This window comes from Camelus dromedarius, chromosome 21, assembly GCF_036321535.1.
Source record: "Camelus dromedarius isolate mCamDro1 chromosome 21, mCamDro1.pat, whole genome shotgun sequence".
Lineage (NCBI taxonomy): Eukaryota > Metazoa > Chordata > Mammalia > Artiodactyla > Camelidae > Camelus > Camelus dromedarius.
Window position 1 is genome coordinate 13,952,542 of NC_087456.1, and position 27,670 is coordinate 13,980,211.

The 27,670-nt window shown below is 46.4% G+C and overlaps 1 protein-coding gene across 1 annotated transcript in view; it reads right to left on the reverse strand.

Moving 5' to 3' along the window:
* Window positions 1-5,367: 5,367 nt before the first annotated feature.
* The window catches only part of PTPN14 (protein tyrosine phosphatase non-receptor type 14), a 153,878-nt gene continuing 131,575 nt past the window's right edge, over window positions 5,368-27,670 (reverse strand). Inside the window, exons 13-19 of the mRNA XM_031438582.2 lie at window positions 24,659-26,136; window positions 20,013-20,156; window positions 18,616-18,834; window positions 15,194-15,322; window positions 13,563-13,797; window positions 10,032-10,195; window positions 5,368-5,496 (exon numbers count right to left, since the gene is read on the reverse strand). Coding sequence (XP_031294442.2) covers window positions 5,368-5,496; window positions 10,032-10,195; window positions 13,563-13,797; window positions 15,194-15,322; window positions 18,616-18,834; window positions 20,013-20,156; window positions 24,659-26,136 — 2,498 coding nt within the window. The remainder of the gene's footprint in view (window positions 5,497-10,031; window positions 10,196-13,562; window positions 13,798-15,193; window positions 15,323-18,615; window positions 18,835-20,012; window positions 20,157-24,658; window positions 26,137-27,670) is intronic.

A 27,670-nucleotide genomic window follows, 5' to 3' on the forward strand; every position in this document is an offset into this window, starting at 1 on the left:
AACTCCGGAGCCACGGGGAGGAGCAAAACCTTCTGCTAATAAGGCTGCAAGGAAAGGACGGGCCACCAGCTGGCGAGGGGAGATGGTTTTCCTGAGCAGTGAAGCTTGGCAGGCATCAGAGTCCAAGATAATGACCGAGATCTCCCCGCAACTATGAGGACGCAGTTTAAAACGATGAGCAAGGGCGAAACAGAGCTCCCCACAGCAGCCCAGTCCTCCCTAGGAGTGCCACCTGGTGGTCTCCATCCCCCCAGCCTTACAGAAAGGGAAAGAGCTCAGAAAATTGTGACTCAATGAACTTTTTGACAGCAACTTCAGGGCTGATCTAAAAACCTTCCTCTTCCTACTTATAGCTCTTCTCCAAGCAAGCTGATGGCATTTTGGGGGAAGAAGGATCTTGCTGGCCCAGAGCGTGGCAGGAGGAAGGGTGACTTTCTGTATAGATGCTGCACATCAGCTATTGCCCTCCTGCCTTAAAACGTCCTTGAATGTATTTTTTAAATGGGAAGGCTGACCAAGCTCAGAGCCGTAGCCACAGGTGGACATCCTCTTTTTTTTTTTTCATTATACCAAACAACAATAAATTGCGCAGTCCTGTGAAATCAGTCGATGCCGGATATTCAGTGCTAGGCTCAGGGACATTTTCATTTCAAACTTTTTAGTTTGGCCTTGAGGAAGAAGATGCAGCTGTATTAAGTAGGAAAAGATAAGGCAGTCGGCTGGATAAAAACACTCACTCATCTGAGTTTCTAAGGGAAACGCAAAAGCCGAGAGCAGGCAGGAGAAAGATCCAATGTTGGGCCAGCAGGCCAGTGAGTTTCTCAGGACCCCGTGAAGAACAGTGAATTTGGGGAGCAACACAGAATCTGGATGCGCCTGCACACTTCTCCCAGGCGTGTTGCTGGTGCTCTCAACGGCGGCATCAGCAAGGTCTTTTGCCCCCAGATGTCTTAGCAACTGAAGCAAAGTCAAGAACCATTCTGCTTCCTTGCTCCTGGGTCACACATAATTTAACATCTAGGGCCAACTAGGATTCTTTCAACTCTACAGGGCCAACTGATTTGTCACCCATAAAGCTGAAGACCAACGGAAAATGTGTGCCATCTCCATGAAAACCCCAAACTTCTCTGATTGGAAACAGTGCTAGATGAGTTGTTAACTTGGCTCATGAAGAAATTACTACAAAAGAGCATGACAAACGCCTGATAAAATCCACAGGCAAGGAAATAAAAGACAGCAGCAGAAAATATCTTTGGAGAAACATGAGGACACTAACGTCCCACAAAAAGCCACCTTTTAGCCCAACAGTGACTACTTGGTGCTTTTGGAAATTTCTTACTCTGGGATCCTGACAATTATTTCCATGGAGGAAGAATGAAGGGTAAATTAACACTAAGATGGTTCCAACCCAAACCCCAGCTCTTGAGTCTAAGCTCCCAGGCGTACACCTTAGAAGGTCCCTGCACTTGTCCCACGCCGACCTCAAGTGATGGACCTATCTCCCCCAAAAGAAAATCAGTAACTGTACCTGCTTTCTCCATCACACACACCAATGAAAGTCGGGGAGGGAGGTTCCAAAGCACATGCTGCTTTGTGACTCCAGGCCTTTGGGCCCACACGTCATGTTCCATAACCGCTGGGCTGAGGTCAGCTAATACAGACCATCCATCAAGAAAGGACGTCAGCTGAGAGCCCCATAGTGGTGTGCCTGATGGCCAGCCCTGCCTCCAAGAATCCAGAGTGTACTAACATCTCTGCCAAGAGTGACTCCGAGCTCCGGGAGACAGCCCACTGGCCTGGTAAGGCAAAGGTCGCTGCAGCCAGGCAACAGGGTCACAGAAAGAGCCCAGGCGCCCGCTGCACACGCTTTCATGTTCATTAGCGCTTGTTTGCAGAAATGACATATGATGCATTGGGATCCACACTAATCAGGGGGAAGAAACAAACTGAACTTAATTAGGTTGAGCGATGTGAGTTTTCTGCCCTTATGAATGAAATATGGTCCAAATATCAGTTTCATATGGGTCAACCTATATTAGCTGGAAAAGATAAGGAAAGTAGGCAGCTGGGTAATGTGACTCACGCTACCCACTGGTGCTTTATCACTGAACCACGGATGCTAAGTGTAGGCAGGAGCAAGGTTACGTGCGCACTAGGCAAGCCAGGGGCAGGTCCCGCACGACCTCTCCCGGCAGAGCCCACAGCAGACCCTCCTCTATCCAGACTGATGGAAGAAGGGGCCAGAGATGGCCGAGGGACATGGAGGCAAACGACGACTAGTTAGTTACAGTCAAAACAGTTCCTCTTCTCCATGCAGAACCACAAAAGTTGTAGAAGTAAAACTCTCTCAGCTTAGAGCTCTTGGAAGTTTATTACTCAAACCACTCCACGTGGAGATGTTCTCCTCTTCCCTCCAACTGGGGAGAGGAACTCATCCCCTCTCCTGTAAAGGAATCACTATCTGACAATCCTCCCTAATGCAGCCAAACCCCTCTTGGCTTCCTATCCAGGGAAAGAAATGGGTATAAATGTAAATGCTACTGAAAGGCAAAAGGCGGGAAAGGCAATGTCCCCTCAGAGCCAGTAAAGCACAGCAGGAGACACAATGGGCTATGCCAGCAGGCTCGGCTCAAGGATGAAGACATCAAACTCGGCCCCCCTGGTCCAGCGACCACAGTAAACAAGGAGGAACACCGGGTCCCTATATCCAAATGAGAGCGGAAGAAAGAAACAAAACATTTCAACTGGGAAACTTCACAACCAGAAGCCTGAAAGTGTTGAATGGCTCTGTTATGAGATTGTTTCTTTTTTTTTCCCCCTCTCTCCTTTTTGATTTTCTCCCTTCAAATCTAAACCGCAGCAACAGACCCCGACAGCTCCAGCTTCAGGCCTGATGCATCATCAGGAACTCATTCCAAAAGCTCTAACTAGATAACTAATTTAATACACTTTGCTTCAAGGTTTATTCCTTGGCTTGCTTCCCAGATATAAAGCATCTCTAGGCAATTATTATGCAGATGCCGCTGAAAAGACTTTAAATGGCTGCTGCCAATTTAACAGGAGATATGTCGGCATTTACTGGAGATGTGAAAAGGGAGGCAAAATGGGCCAAAGGACCAAAAGCATTTGTTTTTGAAAACAAAATGTGTGGAATAACTTTTAAATGTTTTCCTTTGAGTTTCAATATAAACTTTGGCTAGGAAATTGGATACTGAACCCACTTCTTCTCTGCATTTTGTGCATTTGTGAATATTCCCATAGCACAAAGCAACAACAGCGGATGAACTGAAAGGAGCGCGGTGAGGGATGAGCTCAGAGAGACAACAGATCTGCACACCACCCACACGAGACATGGTAACAGAGCCCATGCTGGGGCCTAAGAGACGAAAGAGAAACACTCATGTTGTTCATCAAACAATAAACCCATAACTGCAGACCAACTGTTCAAACATCCCTAACAGCAGAATGTCCCAAGGATGGAAAGTCTCGACGGAAAGGAAACAGATACCTCTTTGCTTGTTGATCCAAGTTGTAAGCGTCTCCTCATGAGGGTGATGAGCTCTGATCCACTGAAAATACACATCATACCAATGGTTTCTTTTTCAGATCATACACCAAAACTTCTGGAATCTACGGAGCTCAGCTGACATTCTTTCTACTCCTTGACGAAGGAGGCCCTGCATCGCCAGATACTCTGAATAGAGAACCACTGCCGTAACACCTGGCCAGACGTGAACCCGAGTTCATTCATATTCCAAAGTAGTTCTTCAGGAACCTGCTTTCATACCTGTGTGTATTGGTATGGGGTGACCACAAGTCCCAAGGCACACTCTTTCTGGTTGATTGGATGCCAGTCTTTCTTTGCATTTGCAGCCCGGGAGAGAAGAAAAGGCAGCAGTGGAGGAAGGCATCGTGGCAAAGGTCAATTCTGAGAATGAAACCATAATTTAAAAGCTGCATCAAGAAAAACTACACAGGAGAGAGAAAACTTTTTCCAGAATTCAGCAAGAGGAAAACTATGTGGAACATGATTCATTGTGTACTAACCCATGAGATTCAGGAGGACAGTGAACAATGAAGACACAGAAAGAGACAAACTAAGAGGTGAGCTTCAAACTGGCAGTGGTTCACACCACAGCGGACCCGAGAGTGGGCGGTGTGGGGGAAAGGAAAGCAGCGGAGGCCTTTGTGAAAAACACACCCACCAGCTTTCATCGGATGGGCCAAGTTTGGACCACAGGGTCCCGAGCGGGCTTGGTTCTGTGCCTTCGGGCCCAGCGCTGGAGACGCTAACGACACAGTGGGAGTCACACCTGCCACCTGAGTGCCAAACAGCCCCCACACAGCAGCTTTCCCAGCTGCCTCCTCTGCAGCCTTTCCAGTGACTCAGTGACTGATGAGAAGACAGAAAGCAGCCAGCATCTTGATCTTCAGACCCTCGTCCACACACACATCATACTTAAACAAGAAACGCTATCAAGGGCCTGCCTGTCTCCTTTCTCTTCCCGCTCTGGTCTGGTCCATCAGGCAAGAGGCCTAGCTGCACAGATGGCCTGGCCCAGGGCCTCAGAGGCCACCAGACTAGAGCCCACTGAGCAAACAGGGAGAAGCAGCAGACAGCACGGGTGTGACATCCAGCAGGGACGCGGGTTCCGGAGCCCAGAGCAGGGGTGGGTGGGAAAGACACCACACGGAGCCCTCGTTCAGCCTGGGCGATGGCACTTAGAGCATCGGGAAGGGAGCATTTCCTCCAGCCGTTCCAGTCCTTAACTCAAGCCTAGGAGGGAAAAAGAGACTACAGAGGGTGAGGGCAGAAAGGGAGGGAGGGAACTGTCTGTCAGGCCTCAGGCGCCCCCAGATGTAAGAGAAAAGTGTTGTTCTTTGGCTTCGGGAAAGGGTCTTAGACCTTATCTTCCCACTTTAGGATGAAATTTTCTTGCCGTCTTTGACTTGGATGTGAGCAATTAGGCTGATGAATTTCAGGATTGGTTAGAAATCCAGCTGCAGCTTCACTAGAGATGTGTTCCTTTATGTCTCAGTCTCCCAAACGATCTACCAGGCAACCCTACCCGCTGACGTTACAATGCAGATCAGTCAAAATGTGGTTCAAATGAAAAGTACTGTTATTACTGTGAAAACTGCATTATGAGGATTCACAAAAGTTATTCCAAAGGGGGAAAAATAAATTATCTCATATAAAATAATACATGATGTCTGTGAATGATCCTGACTCCCGTCCTCAGGGAGCCCAGGCATGCCTGCTCCGGCCATCCGCGCCCTGCGGCGGGAGCGGATGTTGTCTGGAGGTGCTTCCCAACCGAGAAGCAAGATGGAGCTGGGTCCCTCTTCCAGGTGCTGACTCGGGGGTTAAATGAGTCTGGAGTTTTGGAGGAACTGGATGAGGACCTGGTAGACAAACTTGTACTGTGCGATGGTCTGGATCATGAACATCCTCTGCTCCCTGAGGAGCCTCAGCATCATGGGTACTTCCACCTTCTGCAAGAGAACAGAAGAAGGTCCTGAGACGGGCGCTCCCCTTTGCTCCCTCCTCACTCCTCCATCCGGGAACCATTCACTCACTAGCCCCGTGCAGGTGCAGGGGAAAACCAAGGACAAGCAAAGACCATCCTGGTGACCAGAGAAGCTGGTTGTCATGTACCACTGGCATGACATTTTAAATCCAGACCAGTCTGTTAGAGGAAACCTAGAGGCTGGAGCTAAACCCAGTGGGTACTCTCAATATTACCACAGCCCAATGGTAGGACTGAAGCCATATCTGGGTCTTGGTTTCATCTGTAAAATAAGGATGGATAATGATGCCTCCCTCTGATGGCCATGTGGCCCTGGCCAAGTTAATGACATTCCTCAATGAGAAGATGATGTGATAAGCAGTACCCACCTCACAGGATCAAATGAAGAAATGCATGTCAAGTATTCAGCACAGTGTCTGGCACACAGTGAGCTTTGTAAAGACTGCTCACTATTTCATTGATATTAATGAGATGAGAACACTCATGCTCATCCTGATACCTCGCAGGATCGTGGGCAGAAAGGAGATAATTTACTTGGAAACATTTAAAACATCAGAGCACAATCTCTGGCCACATCTGGGGTGAAAACCTTTAAAAATATCTCGAGTTTTAAATGAGGTTGCCTATGTGTAGATTGAGAATCTCCAATAGAATGGAATTAATATGATAGATCATTGGTGTTTAAGCAGAATAGAGGGCGCCCTGGTGTCCTCACTCAGGTTACCTCCACCCTCCTGGACCAGCCGGGGCAGAAGTACCATGGAGTCAACGGTACCATCACGGCCTCAGCACTCCTCTCCTACTCCGGAAGCCCCTACCCCAGGCAGAAGGCCAAACCCATGAAGTCGTCAAGAACTGAGCAAGCGTTGGAAGTAACATAATAAAAACTCAGCTCTCTGCCTTTTCTTGTTTAACTCTCAAAAGTCATTTCAGCTAGTTCCAAACTCGACATAGCTCCAGTACCACACGGGCCGTCCCCTTTAGCTGATCTTCTCCAAAACACATACCACAGATTTAAAAGGGACAAGTCCTTGGTAATAGAAAAAGGCATGTGAATCCTCAACCTGTTAGTCAAAATACAGAGCCCAGACCATAAGCTTCTGACGTTCACTAGTGGCTCTTTGCCTAAGTACTTCCGAGCGGCCGCGCTCCCACGATACGCAACACAGAGCACCTGATAGTGAGCTTGGTTAACAGGTAAGGTGAGCATCACTCGGTGTCGCGCACTGAAGGTACAAGGATAGAATGCGGCTGTTCCTACCTCATACCCATCAAAGGCTTTGCCAAGAGAGGCACACGACAGTTAAGAGCTCATCTACCTGTGCCTCAGTTTCTCTTCAGTGGATAAAGGTGCTACCTGGACCTCTCTCATTAGGTCACTGTGCCGGCTACCGGAGCTGTGCTGCACATGGTAAACACTAAACACGGGTTAGCTGTAGCTGTTATAATATTTTCATTCTTGTCATCATCGCCACCATCTCTGCCACCCCCCTCCACCACCACCACCATCACGATCACCACCCTCTCAACAGCCTGTGAGACTCAGCCCCAAGGACAATAGATCGGCTGCCACGGGCAGACCGGAGACAAGACAAAGGAGGTTGCCCTAGTCCTCAATGAAAGAGGCCCAGGTGCCTTGAAGATTCACCCCCACGGGCTCTGCTGCCCAGTGTCCCTAGCCCAAGGAACGAGGAGGCAGCTGACGCTTGCTCGGTCCTGCCTAGAAGACATCTTCTGCCCTCTGCTCTGTGATGGGGGGTAACTACCTCAGCCAAGCGGCGAGAGCAAGACGTCTTGCTCCTTGGCTAGTGAGGACCTGACCTCTTGTAATTTAGCTGATCTGGGACAGGCGGCCGAGGGCGTTATCACAAGCCATGAAATTGTGCTTTCTGAAAAAAATATACAGGCGTTAAAATGTCACAGATAACAGTCAGTGACCCAAAGCGACAGGCCACAAAGAGGTTTCTCAGGGCAGCCGGGAGAGGCCCCTCCAGCTCCTCCCTCACAGCTGCCCGCCCTCACGGTAAGCATCTTTGCTCCAGGAAAAAGAAAAGGCATTTCACTGACCAAATTAACACTCTGTGGATTACAGACTAAAACATAACATATCCTAAATCCAGAAGTCATGGAAAGAAGACAGGAAAGTTGAAACGAGAAAAATGGGACACCCAATATCATATTTTAGCAAAATCTTTGGTTTGAAAAACAAACAAACATGGTTCCACTCTTCTGTTAAAATAAGGGTTTGGATTTGACTAGCCAGGCCAAAAGCCCAACAAGTAGAGAACTTTTTTCTCCATAACCATCTACCAGCAGCAGTCACGGGAGACGGGACAGATGAGGTCGGCTGTGTTTGTGCTGGGGAAGGGAGTGGAAGCACGAGTCATCTTGCTATCTCTGAGTATCAGTGGGGACAGGAGTCCTTTTTGGACTGACCTCATTCCCATAGAGAATGTTCTGGCATGCAACTGGGCATCGAGGACATCTGCTGTGTCTGGACACACGACAGAGAACTTTATCCCCACGCCCCACCCCAAGCCCTCCACCAGGTCTGTGTGAGGCCCTGACGGCCAAACCCCTCGCTCCGCACCAGGCTGGCTCTGACAGGTGGTGTTGGGTTCTCCCGGGCCAAGAGCATCTGGTGTCAGTGAGCCTTCATGTCATCACACTACGGAGGCTCAGCATTGGATGGGTCTCCAAAGAGCTCAGAACAGAGTCCTTCATTTCAGATGAGACAGACAGAATAGCTTCTCAAGTTGAAGAGGAGGAAGGGGGAGCAGAGGAAGCGCACGGGGAATGCAGAGAAGAAGGGGGGTTTGGGGCGCAAAGTGGTACGAGGGGGAGGAAAGTGGGGAGGGGGTAACAGGGCCCTTCTTCCTCCCCTGGGAGCTCGGATACACTTGAGCCGCATGTCCCCTGCTTCCACTTCATCTCAGTCCATCCTCCCAGCACTGAGTGGATCCTGGGACCCAGTGGCAAGCTATTCACTCTACTAGAAACTTCTAGACTTCTCATAGTGACAGGGAAGCAAACAAGAAACCTCACGTGGGACAAAAGGATAAAAACTCATAGATGATGCGATTTCTGTTATGTAGTCTCAGCTGATACCACGTTGGGCATTTTGCTCCTGGACAGGACAGTGTTTGGTTTGTGTGAACCACAGGCCACATCTGATGTAACCCCTCTCCTGCTCTGCAGTGGCGCCAACACTGGGACAGGTACAGGCTGAAAGTCTCCACAATTAACTCTGTAGGCAAGGAACCTAAAAATCCTTTGAACATTTTTCAACTTGGCATTCGTTCTTTCCCTAGAATTTTAATATAACAAACTTTAGGGAACAATGTTTAATCTGATTTTTAAACCACTGATGCTGCTGAGTAAATACGTATGTACATTGCTATGTAAATTCCTTCACAGTTTGCATATTATACTGTTTCCCTGATTTTAAAACTATGGAAAAAACAAACAAACAAACAAACAAAAACTCTCGAGACACTTCAGAAATTTCCTTTGGTTCTCCAAGCTGGACCATTCAGAAACGGAACACAACAAACGGCGTGTGGAAGCAGAATGAAGAGAGGAAACAATTCAGGGCCAGAAGGTAGAAGACCTCACTGCAGACCTCGGCCGCCTGGCACTGGACAGGTCACTAACTGTATCCTCATCTGTAAAGTAGGGGAGCTGGACACGTGCTGTTAGTTGGGCTTAGCTGAAGAACCCAACTAAGGGGGGAAAAAAAGTGAATACCATTTGAAACCCCTAAGGCCCATGGGAATAGAAGGCAGAAGAATTCTTTGTTAGCCTCTGCTTGCTGTTTGTCTCATCTCCACAGACTCAGAGGCCCTGGAGTGTAACCCGCTGACCCACAGCGGAAGGGAACACCAGGCCCGTGGGGGTGCAAAGTCGCTGCAGCCCGTGTCTACAGGGGCGGAGCTGGGCGTCCTGCCCCGGGAAAGGTGGGCCTCGTATGTGCCCAAAGATTATCTACCCTGCCCGGCTCCACCACACCACTGCCAGTCGAGACAAGAGCCGACAGCCCCCTCTCAATGAAACCTCCCTTTGAAGAATGAAAAACATTTTTAAAGTAGACACGCTTTCCCATAGGAGTTAGGTCAAAACACATCCCAGAAATGCAAGACGCATATAAACTATACACAACCAAATAACCCACTGTGTGAAACTACCCACAATAAAACCAGACTGTCCACAAAACACAGCAGACTTCTGGAAGTCGGTGCCAGCTAAGATCAGATTTTCTAAACGTTTCCTTTCACGCATTTTTCAATACTGCTTCTCTGTTATCTGGTTCTCCACCCAGAGCAGTGAAAGGCTAAAGATAAGAAGGCTGTAAGTATCAGAGTCCAACTAGGAATCATGGGTCTGGAAAACCCTTGTCAGGAAGAGAGGAAATTAAGCCCTGGAAATGGACACAGGTGAAGGTTTGGCCACGGTGTAGACTGGCCCCCAAGGTGGAGTATTCAGAAGCCCAGAATGACTCACTTCGTTATGCTCCAGGCAGTAGATCATCAGCTCGGAGAGGATGACCACGCCGGTCCTCCCCACCCCGGCACTGCAGTGGACTACGATGGGAGGGTGCCGGCTGTGGGTGCCTTCCAGCATGCTGTTGGTATGGCGACGGACCGACTGGATCTCCTCCAAGTAGGCTGCAAGACAGAATACAAATCTTGTCACCGAAGTCCTACATGGCTTTGCATATAATTGAGAGGGGAAAAAAAAAACTGACAGTGAATTTTTTTTTTTTTATAAGTGACAATAATTTACAGTCCTTACAAGACACTAATTATTTGGCTGGTACCCACTGTATAGTCCTGGATCCAGAAAGGACCAGCTGGGAGTCAATTAGTCCATGGGAGAATTTGTTCTTTAAATTAAATAGTTCTTTTTTAAAAATTCAATTCTGTTTTCCCCTCTGCAAATCCCAGAGTCCCCCAAGCAGATGATTCTCGACATTACTTACAGCAATTCCTACTATTAACAGACTGGGATCGGAACAGCAGCTAGGTCCCCTTGAAACGCCCGCCTGTCAGAGCCAATTTCTGGGGGGAAGAGCATCCACCTGCCCTTTCTTCCTGCCCCGCAGTGAATGAGTGAATGTCAACTGAGGCTTGACTTCACTTTTCGATTTTAAAATAGGCTTTGGGGGCCTGGTTTTCAGCTCGGATCCCACCTGATTATGTGAGGAGCTCAAGGTAGCCCCCTCACCCCTACTTCTTGGAGGCAATACGTGTGTGGGCTGGAAGGGTCGTCCCCCCTCCCCCATCCCTTCCAATATCTGCCTAGCCCTGACCATTCACTACTCCAATTGGGCACAAATGAAAAATAGCTCACTATACACTTTAAAGACTTTCCCCCCCATGATCGTGAAAAAAAGGAAACGTATATAAATACAATCCTCAAATAGTCCAAGAAACAGAAAAAGTTAATTAATACTTGAGATTTTATAGTAGCTGGTTCAGGGGAGAAGCAGATTTGAAGGTTCTTGATACTCAGAAAATCTCATCCCAATGCAGCAGCATAAAACAGAATGAGAAGCAAAGCTCAAACTGCTGTAGAGAAAAGACTGCATTCGAACCACTCCAGTCCCTGAAAAGCACCTGTTTACACACAATGAATAAGAACCCCTATTTTCATTTAAAACCTTATTTACTTAGTAATCTGAAGCGGTTTATACAAATAAATACTAACTACCACCACCAATGTAAAATGAGGTAGAACGAAGCAAAAGAGGTGAACAGTGTGAGGTGACTATTGAGATAAAGTGATTGCTGTTGGTACCAACACGAGCTAAATACTGAGCAGGGAATTCCCTTCACAATTTCTTCCCAAAGGGGAAAAGATATTAAGTGACATTCTCTGACAACAGGCAATGTTCACATACAAGAGACAAGGGTTTTTGGTGCTAAATTTAACAAAGTAAAAGGAACATTGATCAATAAAGCAGATGCCACCATCAAATGGAATTTCCTAAGACACAGAGACATTGGATTTAAATGGATGCTTTCTCCAGCAATCATATCAATAAGTTCCCTAAGCTGTAACTTAGTGAAGACTTGTGGAGGCTGGAAGACAGTTTGACCCAGGTCCTCTGCATCCAGGTAAAATCTAATTTAAACACAGGCAAAAATCTTTTAAAATTCTTTAAAATGTCAAGAGCCAACAACCTTAAGACCCTGCTCAGCACACTTGTCCTGAGTTTTTTGGAAACATAATAAATGTATACTGTTTAAAAATATTCTCAATATTTTTCAGTAACTCAGAGTGGCCTTCCTCAAACTGGTTTTGATTTTAAAGATTTGATTATAATTTTAACCATCTTATAATGCAGTCTTTTATCAGAGCTGTTAGCCAGTCATCAAATGAATCTACTTTCATTGTTTCCATTTTCTGAGTCTTGCTTGTAATAAAGCAATTAGCAAAAGATTGCCAGAAAGGAATAAAAAGAACACTGTTATGAGGAAAGAAGGTTCTGCAGAGGTCACTGTGCTCCTTATTCATATTTTGAGCTACAGGTAACTGACCTCAGGCAAACCACTAACCCATTCTAGATCTGATTCCAATCATCTTTTTTATTTTCGGTGTCCAACTCTTCCAAGTACCGTCATCACTTTAATGGGAAATGGAATACCCACATTGATGAATAAGTCCGCATCAAAAATCTTTCCGTTGGAACTTGCAAAATGGTACTTTCATGTATCTGAAAACCTATTCTCTCTCTCCTCCCCCCATCCCTCCTATTCTAAATGCATATAAAAATAAAATCAAGGTTTTGACTTTCTCCAACATCCTCCCTGCATGGTGGTCACAGGTGTTCTGCCTGCTGGAGAGTCAACAACACAGCAGGTATCATAAATCTGCAGGGAATCCTTGGGCCTCCTTCCTAGCTGTGCAAGGAAGGAATGGGGTTTCCCACAAGTGCTGGTCGTTTAGGCAAGTCTGTGAAAAGGAAGGGGGCGCTGCAGTGGAAGGTAGATGACAGCATCAGATCTGCTGGACCTGCCTTCCTCATGAGACCTCAGGTGCCTTTGAAATGAAGACTGTTTCATCTCTGCCTGCATTCTAAGAGCCTGACTCGGTGCCTGGTACATGGTGGGCACACACCCAGTTTTTGGCCTTTGTTCAAGTAAAGTACTACATACAATCTGGGTGAATTTTTATGTAAGATAACCATATCTTGAGAAAAAAATGAATCCAGAAATGTAGTTTCAAATACTACAAGTTGATTTCAGTCATTTTTAGTGTCTTTAATCATAGGTATGAGAAGATACTGATTGGGACTTACTGCTGTGGGAGATACAGGGCTTCTGAGATATGAACCTCCATGAGAAATTTTTTAAGTTTTTTTTTAATTTTAACTTTTTTGCTGATTTTTTTTATTGTGGTAAAATACACATAACATAAAATTGACCATTTTAATTATTTTAAGTGCATGTTACGTTAAGTGTACATTAAGTACACAGCGACATTAAGTATATTCACAGTGTTGTGCAATCACCACTATCCACCTCGAGAACTTTTTCATGGTCCCAAACAGAAACTTTGTATCCATCAAATAATAACTTCCTATTCCCTTTCCTCCCAGCCCCTGGCACTCTCTGTGATACTTTTTATCTCTATGAAGTTGCCTAATCTGGGTAACTCATGTAAGTAGAATCCTATCAAATTTGTCCTTTTGTTTCTGGTTTATTTTATTTAGCATAATGTTTTCAGGGTTCAAATAAGTAGCATTTATCAGAATAATTATTTATTGAGTAGCTAAAGGTTTAAATGAAGGTAAAACCAATTCATTTACCAGAGTTGTAGCTTATTTGCATAAAAGGTAAAGAGACGACGATAAAGGGCATGTATTAGTCTCCTCTGTTCTACACATACTATATGAAGAATTACATACGTCAGTGTTACAATTAATACTTTTACCACTTAACAGAAAGTATCCTCTCTTTCCATTTCACCTCCAACTGATAACACCACTGATACTGTTGGTGAAACCCTGAATGGGAAGAAGAAACTTACACAGAAATCCTTGGACATCCTCTGGGCAGCCGTGATCTGGCCAGTCAGTATATTGCAAATGCCACACCGTCCTTTCCTGCCCGGACAAAAGGTGCTTGACCTTCAAGCCTGTGGTTGCATAGCAACCGGAATCTGTTCGGAACTTTGTGGTGACCTTGAACTTGCCATAGGTGGCTGAGCTGTGCTTGGAACCCAGCTTGGGCCAGTATCGGTGGCTCTTGGTTCGTCCGCCTTCCTGAATCACACACACAGAGGTGAAATAGGAAATGAGTCAGGGGAAGCTCTTATCCTCTTAATCTTAAAATCTGAGGACAGAGGAAAATGAGGATGGCTTCTAAGTCACTGACTCAGGAGCATCGCACAGCGTCTACCAGAGAGGAGATGCTGCACCAAGTCTAAAGTCTCCCCAGTCACTCTCCATCCCATTACCTGGTTTCATTTTTTTCCCACAGCACTTAACCACTATCTGAACTTACTTGATTTGTTCACTCTTCACAAAAATCCCACTAGGATGTAAGCCCCCTGGGGACAAAGATCATGCCTGGTGTGGTTACCACTATGCCTCTAAGGCCAGCACAGATGATGGTACACTGCATTAAGCTGAGTGAATACTTTCCAAGGATACAATTCCATAAGGTGATAAAACTCGTCTAGAGATTTTGAGGAGCATTTACTCTCTGTGGAAAGGTCAAACAGGTCAGCCTAGAAACGTACAACTGGCTTTAAAGAGACATCCACCACTACCTTTCTAACGGGCTGTTCTCAAAAGCAGCTGCTCAGAACAGTCAATAAAGGGAATATAACTTTTTTTTTTCAGTTCTGTTTCCCACCCTTTTAAAATTGTTAGGAAAGGGGTATGCAACACCATAGTTATGGTAAACAAACAGATGAAGCCTGTCCCTTAAATGACTTCAAAACATAAGTTAAACTTTAATCAAAGGAACAAAAGGAAGTGGTTAAAAAAAAGAAAGGAGACTGTGACAAGAGAAGAAACAAAATTTCTTCCCCCCCCAGACAGCAAGGCTCCAAGCAAACTGCTCTATCTAGGACTGGGGGCATATGCCCATTTCTGTAACACCACGTAGACATCTCTAGTTACAAGAGCAAAACTGTGTTTGACTTGGCAAAGGAAGAAAAAGATTTTTTTTTCTTCTCCCCAAAGATCTCTCCAGGAACAACAGCGTCTGGTCTCTTTTCAGCTGATAAGCATGACTGCACGTGAGCTGGCCGTGCCCGGGGCTGGGAATATGCACTGATTTACCCGGAGCGGCCCAGAGTTCTCAGACTCCAGCGGAGAGATCACTGCTGGGTTTGGCACACAAAAGTGAGCTGGCCGAACTGAAGTTTCGTTCTTGTTTGTGTGTTTGTTTGATTTTAGTTCATGGTAATCCAAGGAAAAGAGTTAACAGCTGATGAAAAGGGGACACAACTATAAATTATCTTTGGAAAACAAAACAAACCTATGTGGAAGCAAGGAGAGGTAAGAGATGCTTGTCCAAGAGAAAAGGACTTGCAGAGATGCGACGCTGCAGGAAGGAGGGTGGGGCAGCTAAGTCGGGGACACAAAGCCCATCTTCTGGCCCCACCTCCCCCGGGAACAGAGGGCAGGATGGCCATTCCATTCCTCTTACCTCCTCTGCGGTGACCATGGCGATCACGTTCGCTCCCTGCTCCCACACCATCTGCCAGAAGTCATGGCATGTGTGCGGCAGGGGTCCCTGAGTGGCTATGTAGTGCCATTCTGCCCCACCAACCACCACCTGGAAATCAAGGAAAGCATCGTTGAATATACCCTAAAGCTGGGACAGAGTTACCTGCAGACCATGGGTCTTTGGATCCACCTGACAACCTTGGATGATATTTTTCAGGCCAAATGTGCTAGTGCTACCTCACAACACCCCGAGACCATGGATGGCTAGTGACACATTCTCACAGGAAAACACTTTTTGCCATTCAGGCTTCTTAAAATGCACCTGATCATTTCTGATCTGCAACCCACAGTAATTAGGAACAAACCAGTGCATATTAAAAACATATATATACATTATATATCCACACACATATATATCCATACACACAATATTACATGAATATACGTGTGTATAACCTAACAATTTGTTACAGAAATAAGTTATGCTTCCAATGTGCAATGTACTGATAAATGCCATTCTTTCCTCTTTTCAAGTCTGTTCCATTAAAAACAAAACAAAACTGGTCCTGGGGCGTGGGAGGGTATAGCTTAGTGGTAGAGCACGTGCTTAGCATTACATGGGTTCAATCCCCAGTACCTCCGTTAACAACCAACCAACCAACAGCAACAACAAAAAAGCAGGCTTCCCTTCATGAAAAACAAAAAGACTGGTCCTGACTACTACATTGATTCCACACCCCACTGCTGTATTGTGATCCACAGTTTGAGAAACAGTACTCCATGGCGTCTGTTTAAATAATAGAAAAGTCTGCCGCGGAATAACACCCCCTCAGGAGCAATGTCTCTCCACCACCGTCCTGATAAGCCGTGTGTCGTAAACCTCTGTTGTGCCTGCCACGCTGCGGTGCCATGCACGGCAGAGGCGCTATGGATGCACATCAGCCACCAGTAGGTGGTGTTTCATCGTGACCTTCCCCTCGTGCCACAGCATCCAGCAGAACTTTGGAGTCATGAGCTGATTTTGGAAAACGAAATGATTACCCCATGCAGCCCAGGGTGATCTTGGGAGGATAATTCTGCAGCTGTAAATGGCAGCAGCAGAGACTGATACATAAGAAGTGGTGCCCCAAGGGTGGAAGGTCATGCTGTCAGGATGAGATGGTGGCTTTGGAGGGGTTCCTCCTGGGCTTCCCTCCAGGCCTGGGTCTCGGTATTGCAAAGTCAGGCCCCCTTATGTGCTCCCCGGTGCAGATCTCTGGATAGTTCTAGGAGCAATGAAGTGATCATTGTTTGAAACGTTTTCCCTCATTTATTTTATGAAACTATATACCAACTTGATTCAAACAGAAACAATGTCAGTTATTGTCTTGTTACACAAGACATGTTTAGGTCAAAGCTGGCAGGCAAAACCCATTTTCCAAGTACTGGTGGGAGGTAACATTCATATATTTGCTGGCTGGCGGGGAGTTTGGCTTATCTGTGGAATTGTGATTTTAAACATTAGCCTCTCTGGCACCCAACATATAGGAACCATAAATACTTCCAGAGAATGCTGCTGCCTGGGGCCTTTCAGCATATTCCAAGTATTGACGGGGGGGGGGGGTATTAAAAACTGCACTAAAAACACAACAAACAATGCTACTGAGGTAGCTTTCACAGATGTGATTTCACCTCTGGAGCAGATAAATCTCTGTTCTGTGTTAACGGCTGCTCGGAACCCAGGGAGAAAACATTGGCCAGACATACAACTCTACTCCGAAAATACAAGGACAAGTTCTTGCAAGCTCTTTGGGTCTGTTAAATGCACTCATGTCTAACCCTGATCCACAAGATGAAACGTGGCCCTCGGAGTATACGGAGGAAGGGAATGCTTCTGTTAACAGCACCCAGTGGGCGCAGAGTGACAGCTTTTTCCAGAGAGCAGATGGAAAATGGAGGAGGTGATTTGGCCAAAAGAAGATAGCATATTACAGTTATGGAAGATTTTTGCAGACACTCTAGCAAGAAGCAGCTGTGTGATCTGTTATCTTTGTTTGAGTACATTATTTTGGTCATTGTTTCCTAATCTAAACTAAGCCCAGGAAACTCACCACCGTCAGTTTCCTTCAGTTTTCCTGGGGCTCAGTTTTTATTGTGTTAGTTCTCACTCTCAAAAATAAGAGTAAAATGTGCATTATGATCTCTGATAGTTGCACCATCATATTTCTTTTGACTGGACTTTCTGACATTTAAAAAATATAGATATGGTTATCTATGCTCTGTGAACAAAATTACTACACCCAACTATGGTACACTTTCCATATTCTGTATCAAAACTGTTACAGCTGACACATGGGCCAGATATCTGGCTACACTTAGGAGGCTCAAAGGAACCTTCCTGTAATTCAGCTACAGCTGAAAAATCCAAGAAAGGAAGTAACCCTGGACAAGACCAGGGACAGGTTTCTAAGATTACTGATCATAACAGACTACTAATGTGAATGCTGTACTGTGAAAAGCGTCCTGTAACAGCTGCTTTCACACTAGTACAGGAGTAAATTCCCTACTTCAGGGGTCAGAGCAACGGTGACACTCTAAACAAATACGTTCTGTTATTAGGGACCCTGAGGAAGGCAGGCTATTTAGGAAACACTTAACTGCATGCACACATGTATCCATAATTCTAAATTCTAACTGAAGTACAGCTAGGCTAATTTTTTTTAAGTGAGGTATAGTCAGTTACAATGTGTCAGTTTCTGGTGTACAGCCCTAATGTCCTAGTCTATGAAATACTGAGCTAATGAAGGTTTGGAGTACTTGAAATAGTAACAAAGATTTAATGACCCTAATACCTTGAATAATATGGCAAATCGTGCAAGATTCATAATCAACTACACCTTAATGGTTTGTCTAAATTAGCCCACTCTTCTAAATAGCATGCAAATTTGGGACTTATGCATATATAAAATGAATAACCAGTAGGATTACGAGGGAGAAACGATAAATTTCTGTTGGTCTCGAACATTAAAAGAACTCCAGTAACAGAAATGCCATGTCTGTGACTTCCAACGTCTCCATCATCTGCGAGTTACAAACTGAAAGGGACAATCCTCAGCCTTTCCTGTAAGTCTGAGGGAGAGCTACAACTGACAGTGAGAAAAAGTTAAATCCTCTGTAATGAGCAAGCTTTGGAAATAGCTGACCTGAGGTTTTCCCCTGGGGCTGCTGGGCTTCCTTCTCTGCAGGGATGGGCACAGCCTTCCCATTGACTAAGAAAAGCACAGGAGTTCAAAAATACTCCCTCGGGGTTTGGGGACAAGCCAAGATGCACAGTGGCAGCCCGTATGTTTTTCCCTCCCTGAATTTTTTACCATCAACCCAGCAATCTTCAAGCAACCTTCCCAACACACCCCCCCTTCTCACCTTGATGTGGGAGGCGTTAATGTAGCCGGTGTTATTTTCTTTGGTCGGTATTAGCTCTACGCGGTTCTCCTCATAGGGGACAACCTCGCGGATTCGGCTGCGCTCAGCATTTTCCGGCAGAGCCGCTGTGCTGAAAATGCCATTTGCCTTTTTCTTTGGAATTTGCTCGTATTCTGTGAACACCATTCCCTCTTCGAGCTTCTTTTTCAGGGTTCTGAACTGCAACAGAAATGGATCTTCAGTTCTCTGAACTGTCTTATCCCGACACGCCAACAAAACCACCAGATTTCTTGAAACAGTTGCGAGGAGAGTGTTCATAAGTAGTTTCAAAGATGTACAATTAATGCTTGATTATTCGGTCATTATTTCACCATGCGGCTCGTTTCTCTCGTCCAGTAAAATTTCCTCCTCACTCAGACCCTAAGCAGAACAGATCTGTAAGGCCAGGCAAGGGGCTGAAATTCAAAATCGGCACTTTTGTTATTAACGCCTCGGTGTAAAGTTCAGGTGATCAGGAGACTGGTAATTATCCAAACATCCTTTTCTCCACTTACATAGCTGTTTTCATTAAGCCAAATTTTACGAAGATACTGGTCCACGGTTCTCTAGCTCTGAGGATTAGACACCTCCTCTTTTACTTTTCCCATGGCCAAACTACTAATTACGCTAACATGGTATTAATGGGATTAAATGATCCCTCTAAAGACCCTTCTCGCTCTAAGAGCATTCTAAGGCTTCATATATACTGACAGAAACTAAAACCCTAATCTTACTGGCCCTCAAATTGATTTACATAGCTGTTTAATGTTACAGTAATTTCAGAAACTAAAGGAACACCTTTCTTCATCTCTAAAACACAACCATGCAACCTCTTTGCTTTTCAAAACCAAAGTTCTCACCATGCATTACCCTAACAATTATACAAATCAGCCATATTTTATAGCCAAACAAGGGGTCAGCATATTAAAGGAATTCTATAAATAAAATAATCACTCCCTAATAAAGGGTAGTTGTTCACAAAAATCATAGAAATTAAAAGCTATAGCAATTGCTTAACTTTTTCATTTTATGGGGGAAAAAAAACAGAAAGAAAGGAAAAAAAAAAGAAAGGAAAAAGACAAAACAGGCCCAGAGACACTGAGCGACGTGACCAAGGCCACACAGCCTGTTAGGGGCTGGGGTCGGTAGGTGGGCATCCCTGCACCAACCTGACAAAGAAACATGAGATTTGGGAAAGGACTGATTTCATACAACACAGACCAGGTCTTGCTAATCTTCAAACTGCAGAATGAATTCATCAAACAAACCTTCATGCTGGCATGTCTGGGCGAGGAGGGAGCGTTGGAATCCTAAGACCACAGAGAAGGAGTCACATGTTTGACAAGCCCAGTGCTTACCCTCTCATCCACGGGAACTCGGGTGGCATCAACGCGACTCTCTTCCCGCCCTGGGCCCCGAGCAACCGAGAGTCCGTTCAATGCTGCTAACATCAGTGGCCTCTTCTGCGCCTCCAGGCCTGCCATCTTCTGCTTCTCTAGATTCTTGTGGCAAGAAAAGGCATGTTCTCATTGTTTGTAATACCAGTAGAATGTTGGAATGTGTTTTAATCTCCCCAAATCTGTAACTCCCCAGCCAAGGAATGCAGACAATCACCATTAGCAGGGCAAATTCAAACACAGCTTTCCCATTATTCCCACTGCGCCTGAGAAAGCCAGCTTCTCCGGGACTCCTGAGCTTTTATTTAAAAATGGAGGAACAAATGAACAAACAAATAGAAGCAAAGACGCTATACACATACACACTGCCACAGGGCACCCAAAGAAACAGTGTCCCAGCAAGACACTTTGGGAGGTAAGGGCTCGAAAGAAGACAGAACAAGGAAAAGACAGAGTTTCATGAATAATCATATTCAATCACAATGATAGACCTTTTATGCAGATTAAATGGTAAAAACCTTATTAAAACTGTTTGCTGCATTCTTTAGAGGTTAGATACACACATAAATGGAGGAAAACCTTCCTAAGTTTCCACTGAGAGGGGCTAAGACTGGGGTGTCAATCCTGTGTGGAATCTTTGGCCCCTGGGACATCAGCCCCAGAATGAGGTAATGTGCTTTAGCAAACTCACTGATACCCAAGCCCGGGGCCACCTGAGAAGCCCCACCAGGAGTAAGTCACCCTTCATGATTCATCCAGAAGACCCAAAGGCACGGACACCACAGCTCCCAGGGAGTCTGGTGGGGCACCACTGGGTGTGCCCAAGCTGTGGGAGAATACCGGTCTGGGGGCCGAGCAGACCATGAGGGGAAGGTTTGGATGTTAATGCCTGGCCCCTGTTGGTGGCCTTCTGATTGCTCTCTGTCCTCACCTGCACACTCTGACACCGATCCATCGGGGCCCTGGTAGTTTGGTCTATTCCCCCTCTTGCCCTCTAAACTGATGGAGCTGGGAACAATCTCCACTTCAGGCAGGCCAGTAAGAGCACTTCCCCCAAACACTTTGGTCTTAGAAGAACAGAAGGACTTCATAAAGCATGCAAACAGGTGGGTTTTACAGAGTTTAAGATTTTGATCCAGATGGAAGTGAAACCAACTTGCAGGCTCCTCTGCTGCAGATGAAGGAGTCATCTTACCTCTGGTTTCTTTTTAAACCTTTAGTTTTGTTTTTTTTTTCTTAGTCTGTCATATAAAAATGTACTCCCCAGAGAAGTGTCTTGGTGGAGGCATGGTGCTGGTAGATGGCAGAGTGGATTACTCTAATTGTGGGTGCAGGGGACGGCATTGTACCCCTCCCTGCCTGCCGTCACGCACTCAATGCTGCCTACAGTCAGAATGGAGCCCTGGCCTTTATGAGCGATGCTGTCAGTAAGATGCTTCATCCTGTGACAGGGCCAACCCCACAGACAAACAAAAGGAGTATCTCAGAGGAGGATTAACTGTGCGAAAGTGAGAAAAATAATGACAAACTTTCAGCTAAAAGGTGTAATACGCAAGAATGGCCCTGGGGGCTGGGGTACAGCTCAGTGGTAGAGCACATGCAAGCATGCATGATGAGGTCCTGGGTTCGATCCCCAGTACCTCCATTAACAAGAAGAATGGCCCTGGTTTGTCAACCCCAGGCAGATCTTGGTAGTTTTAGATTTAAATTTGGGGGGTTTTATTTGCTTGCTTGTTGCCTACGTATTAGATTGCTGTTAGGAGGGAGAGTTCCTCTACCCAGGCTATCTCCTTTAGTTGAGAATCTGTTTCTGTCCTCTGCAAAGTTTTCAGAAAATAATTTTAAAAAAAAGTCTTGAGTTCCTCCCAACAGTCCTGCTTCCTTCCCGCCTGCACCATAAGGTGACCCTACTACTGGGGCCCAAAGCAAAAAGGAACTAACTCGCCTTTCTCAGGAAAGGATAACTATTTCCCTAGTGAAAACAGAAACCCCAGTGATAAACTATTTCTCTTAGCTCCTCCCCACTTAACCTATCAGCTTAAAGATTAAATTTAATCTCTCCTACCAGAGATTAAAAAATAATTGATTCAAAGATCTGATTGGGGGGAAGGGTATAGCTCAATGGTACAGTGCATGCTTAGCATGCATGAGGTCCTGGGTTCAATCCCCAGCACCTCTGTAAAAATCAGTCAATCAACCAACCAACCAACCAACCAACCAACCAACCTAGCTCCGCCCATCCATCCCCCCACTCCTCAAGAAACAAAAAACACACAAAGATCTGATTTGGCCTTTTCTCTTTCCTGCACCCAAGTTTGGGTTAGGGAACTGCAACAGCGAAATGAATGTCTTCCAGGAGCCAGGAGGAGGGACCATCAAGACCACAGGCCTGAATCATCCAACATGCAGACCAGTGGCTCCAGAACCAGGGCAGATTCTCCCCACAGCTGCCCGCCTCCAGTTCCCACTTGGTTACATGTTCTCATTGCTTTCTTATCCTCAAGAGGCCCCGACAGCCTTCTCCTATCCGTTCCTAACAAGCCAGGCAAAGGCTACCCGTGGCGGGGAGGGCAGAAAGGTGTCTGAGATGTGGGAATGGCATTGGGGTGAGTTTTTTCATAAAAAGAAAAAAAATGGATAGAGACACATTGCAAGCTTCAGTGCCGTGGCGTGGTCACCATCCTGCCTGGCACACTGGGACCACGGGCTCATGGAGGAACCTCTGAGTCATACTCTGAGGCCAGGACACCAGCCAAGTGGCAGTCTTTGAGTTTTGAGTGTGTAGGATTTGTGGGAAAATTACATCAGGGTGGGGTATTGCTGTTCCTGAACTGCAAGTTAAGGGGTAAAATCAGCTATTCACTATTACCAAATGGATGGGACGGGAGGGCACCTGGGACAAACAGTGGAAAAGGCCCTGGCTCCTTTGTGATAACGCACGGAGCTCTATGTAGGGAGCCAGTGCCCTGAGTCTGGCTACAGGCTTTTGTTTAATGTGGGTAACAAGAGAGGATGAATATGACAAAAGTGAGGCCAGGGGACCACGTAGGCGGCAATAAATAAATATCCATTAGCAAGGGAGACAGCAAAGCTGAATGCCTAGACCGATGGGTTCTTGATGCTGACTTGTGTTAAAAGGGCCCGAGGCCAAAAACTGCTGAAAATCCCTTTCTACTTATGGCTATTTTCCCCAAACTCGGCAGGCTCTCCCCTAAGGCGCCCACCTCCGCATTTCATTCCATCCTCCAGCCAAATGGTTTTATTTGTCAAAGGCACAAGCACATCTTTCGCCATTTCCCTCTAGGTTTGCAAAAGTGGAAAAAGTTATGCCTGGATTGAATTCTTAGTGATACTCCACTGATGGCCAAAACTGTGAGGCCGAGAATGTTCCTAAGATTTGTCTAAAGTAGTAACATCGTGACGGATTAGGTTCCTAAACCCAGGAACTTGGCTTCCTTAAAACTTTGGCCCTTCACTATTTTTACAGGTTGGTTCCCACTGAAGAATCGGGGAGACTTATACATGAAGAGAGTCTAGTGGACTCTATCAAAGCAGATTTTAAGTTACAACTGCTCTGGATTTCCTAAAATGAGCCCTGGCTTCCTTATAGTACAGACGTGGTGCAGGCAGAGAAGAAGTCAATGAGATGATTCTTTATTTTTTTAAGGGAGTGAACATTTCCAGGACAAGCAGCAATGGTGCTGTAAAATATTTTTTAAAGTAGCAACTACAATCTAGCCGTTTTCTCATTAGTAAGAGCTAATTCACTTTGTTGTTCTGTGTATGTATCTGTCACCTGCACCCTCTTGCTGTGAGACCACAACCGTCTTTCCAGATGACATACACTGAAGAAGGGCTAGCATGTCTAATATTTTGGGCATCTTCAAATGCTCTAAGAGTGTGTGTGTATAAATACATATGCGTATATTCACATCCATGTGTATGAATTCTTGATAGAAGAAGCTCAGTGGTGAATTGAAGCTCAGCAGTAAGCTTCTGAGTTGCCTGTTGAATTTGTATTAAACACCTATTGAAAGCAGATCTGAAAATGAAGCTGGTCAATCGCAGTCCAGTCAATACTGTGCGCCATCCTGACAACTAGATCTACACGGAAGGCTGTACTCTGAAGGGATGTTGCTCTTTTAATACCTAATTGGGAGGGAAAGATGCTTTCCCCTGAAAAAACCGAAATACCAGGAGATGGAGGAAGGTGAGCTCTTAACAGCTCGTACAATCAGAAGTCTGACCCTGAACCACCACTGAACGCCAGTCCACACACTGATCTCAAGGTCCTACCACCATCCTGCAAGGTCCTACCTCCATCCCAGCACTTCGCCCAAGCACGCCTATGAGAAGCCATGAGTGAGAAGGGAAGGCTTATTCGAAGGTGCAGAGAGCAAAGTTTTATGAAGTGAAACACTACCTGTTTAAAAGCCAAGTGCTTTTTAAATCCCTACCATGTTCCCTGAAGAAGTCTCACGCCTTCTTCGGTGCTTATAGGATGTAGGCTCGAATCACGGGAAAGGAGCAGAGGGGCTAGAGGTGGCGAGTAAACCAGTGTGCTTAACTGTCCCTCAAAAGACGCCCTGGGAGAGGAAGCCACTTACCCGGATCATCATCTCTCTCTCTATAATGCTGTCCTCCAGGGAAAACATTTCGGACACAGGTCTCTCCTTCACGGGCTCTTTCTTGACCCGCTCCTTCACACTCGTCAGGTCGGGCTCTGAGATGGATGGACCGAGGGAGGACCCGTTGACGGCCAGCTGGTCAGCCCGGGAGACACTGATGGCCTTGGCCGGCCCGTGCCTCAGGACCCTGGCCCTGGCGACGGCAGGAGGCAGGCACACCTGGTCGTGCCTCAGCGCCCCGTTGCTCACGCTCTTCCTGGGTCCCGGGTACTCGGGCGGGGGCTTGTTTGGGATCCGGGCTAAGGCGGCTTGTAGCTGGGCGCTGTACTCCATCTTCTCCCGGAGCACAGGGATCTGGGGCACGGCTTCTGGAGCCTCCTCCTCCTCCTCCTCGCTCTCACTGCTGTGGATCAGCATCGTGGCGTCCGAGAAGGTCTTCTTGTGGTGATACTGGGGAAGCTGCGGGACCTCGTGGCTCCCCGGCACCTGCTCGGGCGGCCCCGGCTCACGGAGAGTGTTGCGGCGGGCCATGGGGATGTTGAGCGACTTCAGCGTCATGGCTTCCATGCCCCGCACCATGCTGCTCATCACCTCCAGGCTGTGGCGCTTGTGCACCGTGCCATGGTGCTTGGTGGCCGTGAGGGGCTCGCTCACCTCCTGGAGAGACTGATGCACCACCGGGGAGCTGTCCTCCTGGAAGGTCTTCACTGACAGCTGCACTTTGCGGGTCACTAGGTCGGGGCTGCTGCCACTGACATACTTGTGGCGGTGGCTGGCGAGGTCTGGGGTGCTGGTGGCGGGGCGGGGCCGTGGGTAGGGGGGCGGCGGCCGGAAGAGATAGTTTTTGAGCATGTGGGCTGTGTTGTAGTTATGGGTGCCCTGCAGCTGCATGTTGGCCAGCTCCGGGGTGCTCACCGTGTGTGAGATGGCACTCGCCCCCGGCTTGCACGGCACCGTGGTATTCTTTGGGTTCATCTGGTCCGATGGACCAACAAGTTTGTTAGTGTAGCCCCCATGGGGCCCATAAGGGACGGTGTAGGGGTGCCTCTCCCGCATCTCGGGCTGGCTGTACACCAGATCCTCGGGCTGGTTGTAGGCATGGGTGTTGATGATGTTGAGGTTTCGCAGGGACTGGCTCTGGCTGTCCGTGTGCATGACCCCTCTCTTCATCTGCCGCATGACTGTCTCATAATCGGGGGTGGGCCGGTAAGATGGCACGATGATGGCGCTGTGCCGGTGGCTAGGGATGTAGTCGGCCCGCATGATGTCACTCCCGGGGATACTGAGGTTGGAGGACACAGGAGAAGCCTGGATGAAGCTTTGGGAGCAGCTGAGGGAGTTGACGCTGTGGACACTACACACGCTGCCATTGGTGATGGTGCCATTTAGATAATTTAAGTCCAGGCTGTTGTGTGAATTGCAGTACAAGGCTTCTTCATTCCCATGGAAGATGCTGTCTACAAGAAGTCAAACAAAGGCACGTGAACCTCCACGCCACCCTGCTTCAATCAAGTTCATCCTCAAGGGGGTAATTTTTAACTCATCAAAGTCATAAAAAGGGAAATCCCATGGTCTCAACCCACGTATTTCGTGGAAAAACTGGTAATTGGGAGACACCAACATACAGAAGGAACACTTTAAAGCTCACTAAAAAGAAAGAATGAACCTAAGCAAAGAAAGCTATGCATATTTAGAACCATTATCACCCAGGTAAGTTCTCGATTTTGCCGCGAGCTTTTAAATCAGCCACCAACAATGGCCCTCCTACTGGGAGACCTGTCCTCTGGTTCAGGGCTCTGCGACAGAATTGGGTATTTGGGCCAGGAAGTCAAGAACTTCAATAGGGCAGTAGATTTGAAGTTACTGAGTACTTGGAGCTGACCTTCCTGACTGCAATGGAAAAGGTCCCTGCATCCCAGGGACTGCTGAGCATCCATCAAGACCCAAGACAAACAGCACCACCAGGATGCAGGATGCAGCATGCACGGCTGCTTCATTCTGATCAGCAACCAGTGGAAGGGAAATAAGACTTGGGAGTTTTTTTAGCCACTGCCTGAAACTCTCCTCTAGAACTGGTTTCATCATTGAGGTCAACTTCACATGAAAATTAACAGTTTAAAGAGGTACTGAGGGAGAGAGAAAGCAGATGTCTAAAGTCAGGCCCATTCCAGGTACCCAGTGTTCTCTTAACACACACCAACACACCCCATAATACACACATCCCTAGGGAGGTAACCTCTTGCCAATACACATTTCTGTGGGCAAAGTATATTCATTTTTACACTATAGATTTAAGCATGAGCAAAGTTAGAGGAAAACAAAGGCTGAAAAGGTAACAAACAGGGTGACTGAAAACATTTGGCTGCCTGAAGAGGAGGGGTGGGGGCATGGACCAGATGAGATGAGATAAGCAAGGAAAACTAGGGGAACACACTGCATTTATCCCCCTCTGATGGGTTTGGTACCTTCCCATTGAGCTAGTCTGCTTATAAAAAGCAGTGCTTTATTAAATTACATGGTCTTGATTATCTTAGTTTCCACGCTCACACTTTTGACAGTGCAGAAAGATTCAGAACAGCTAGCATATGATAACACAGAAACTAATTATCCATTTAACAGGTTGTCAACATCCAACATTTAATCCCATTCCCTTTCTGAGATGCAGTTAGTGTAACGATTCAGAGCACTGGCTTGAGAGTCAAGATACCAATTTTTATATCCAAGCTCCTCTGATACCCTTTCTGTATCCCAGTTTCGATACCTGTAAAATGGAAATAATAGTAGTACCCATCTCACAGGTTTATTCTGAGGATTAAATGAGACAACACAGTGCAAGTGCTTAGAAAAAGTGTTTAAGGAAAGGAACTGATCTATAAACCCAAATTGTTATAATTATTATTATTGAAATGGGTTTTCCCCCCACCCATTTTGCATGGGAGTATTTAGGGAGAAAAAGAGGAATAAAACAGTTTAACAAGTGCACTGAGAAAG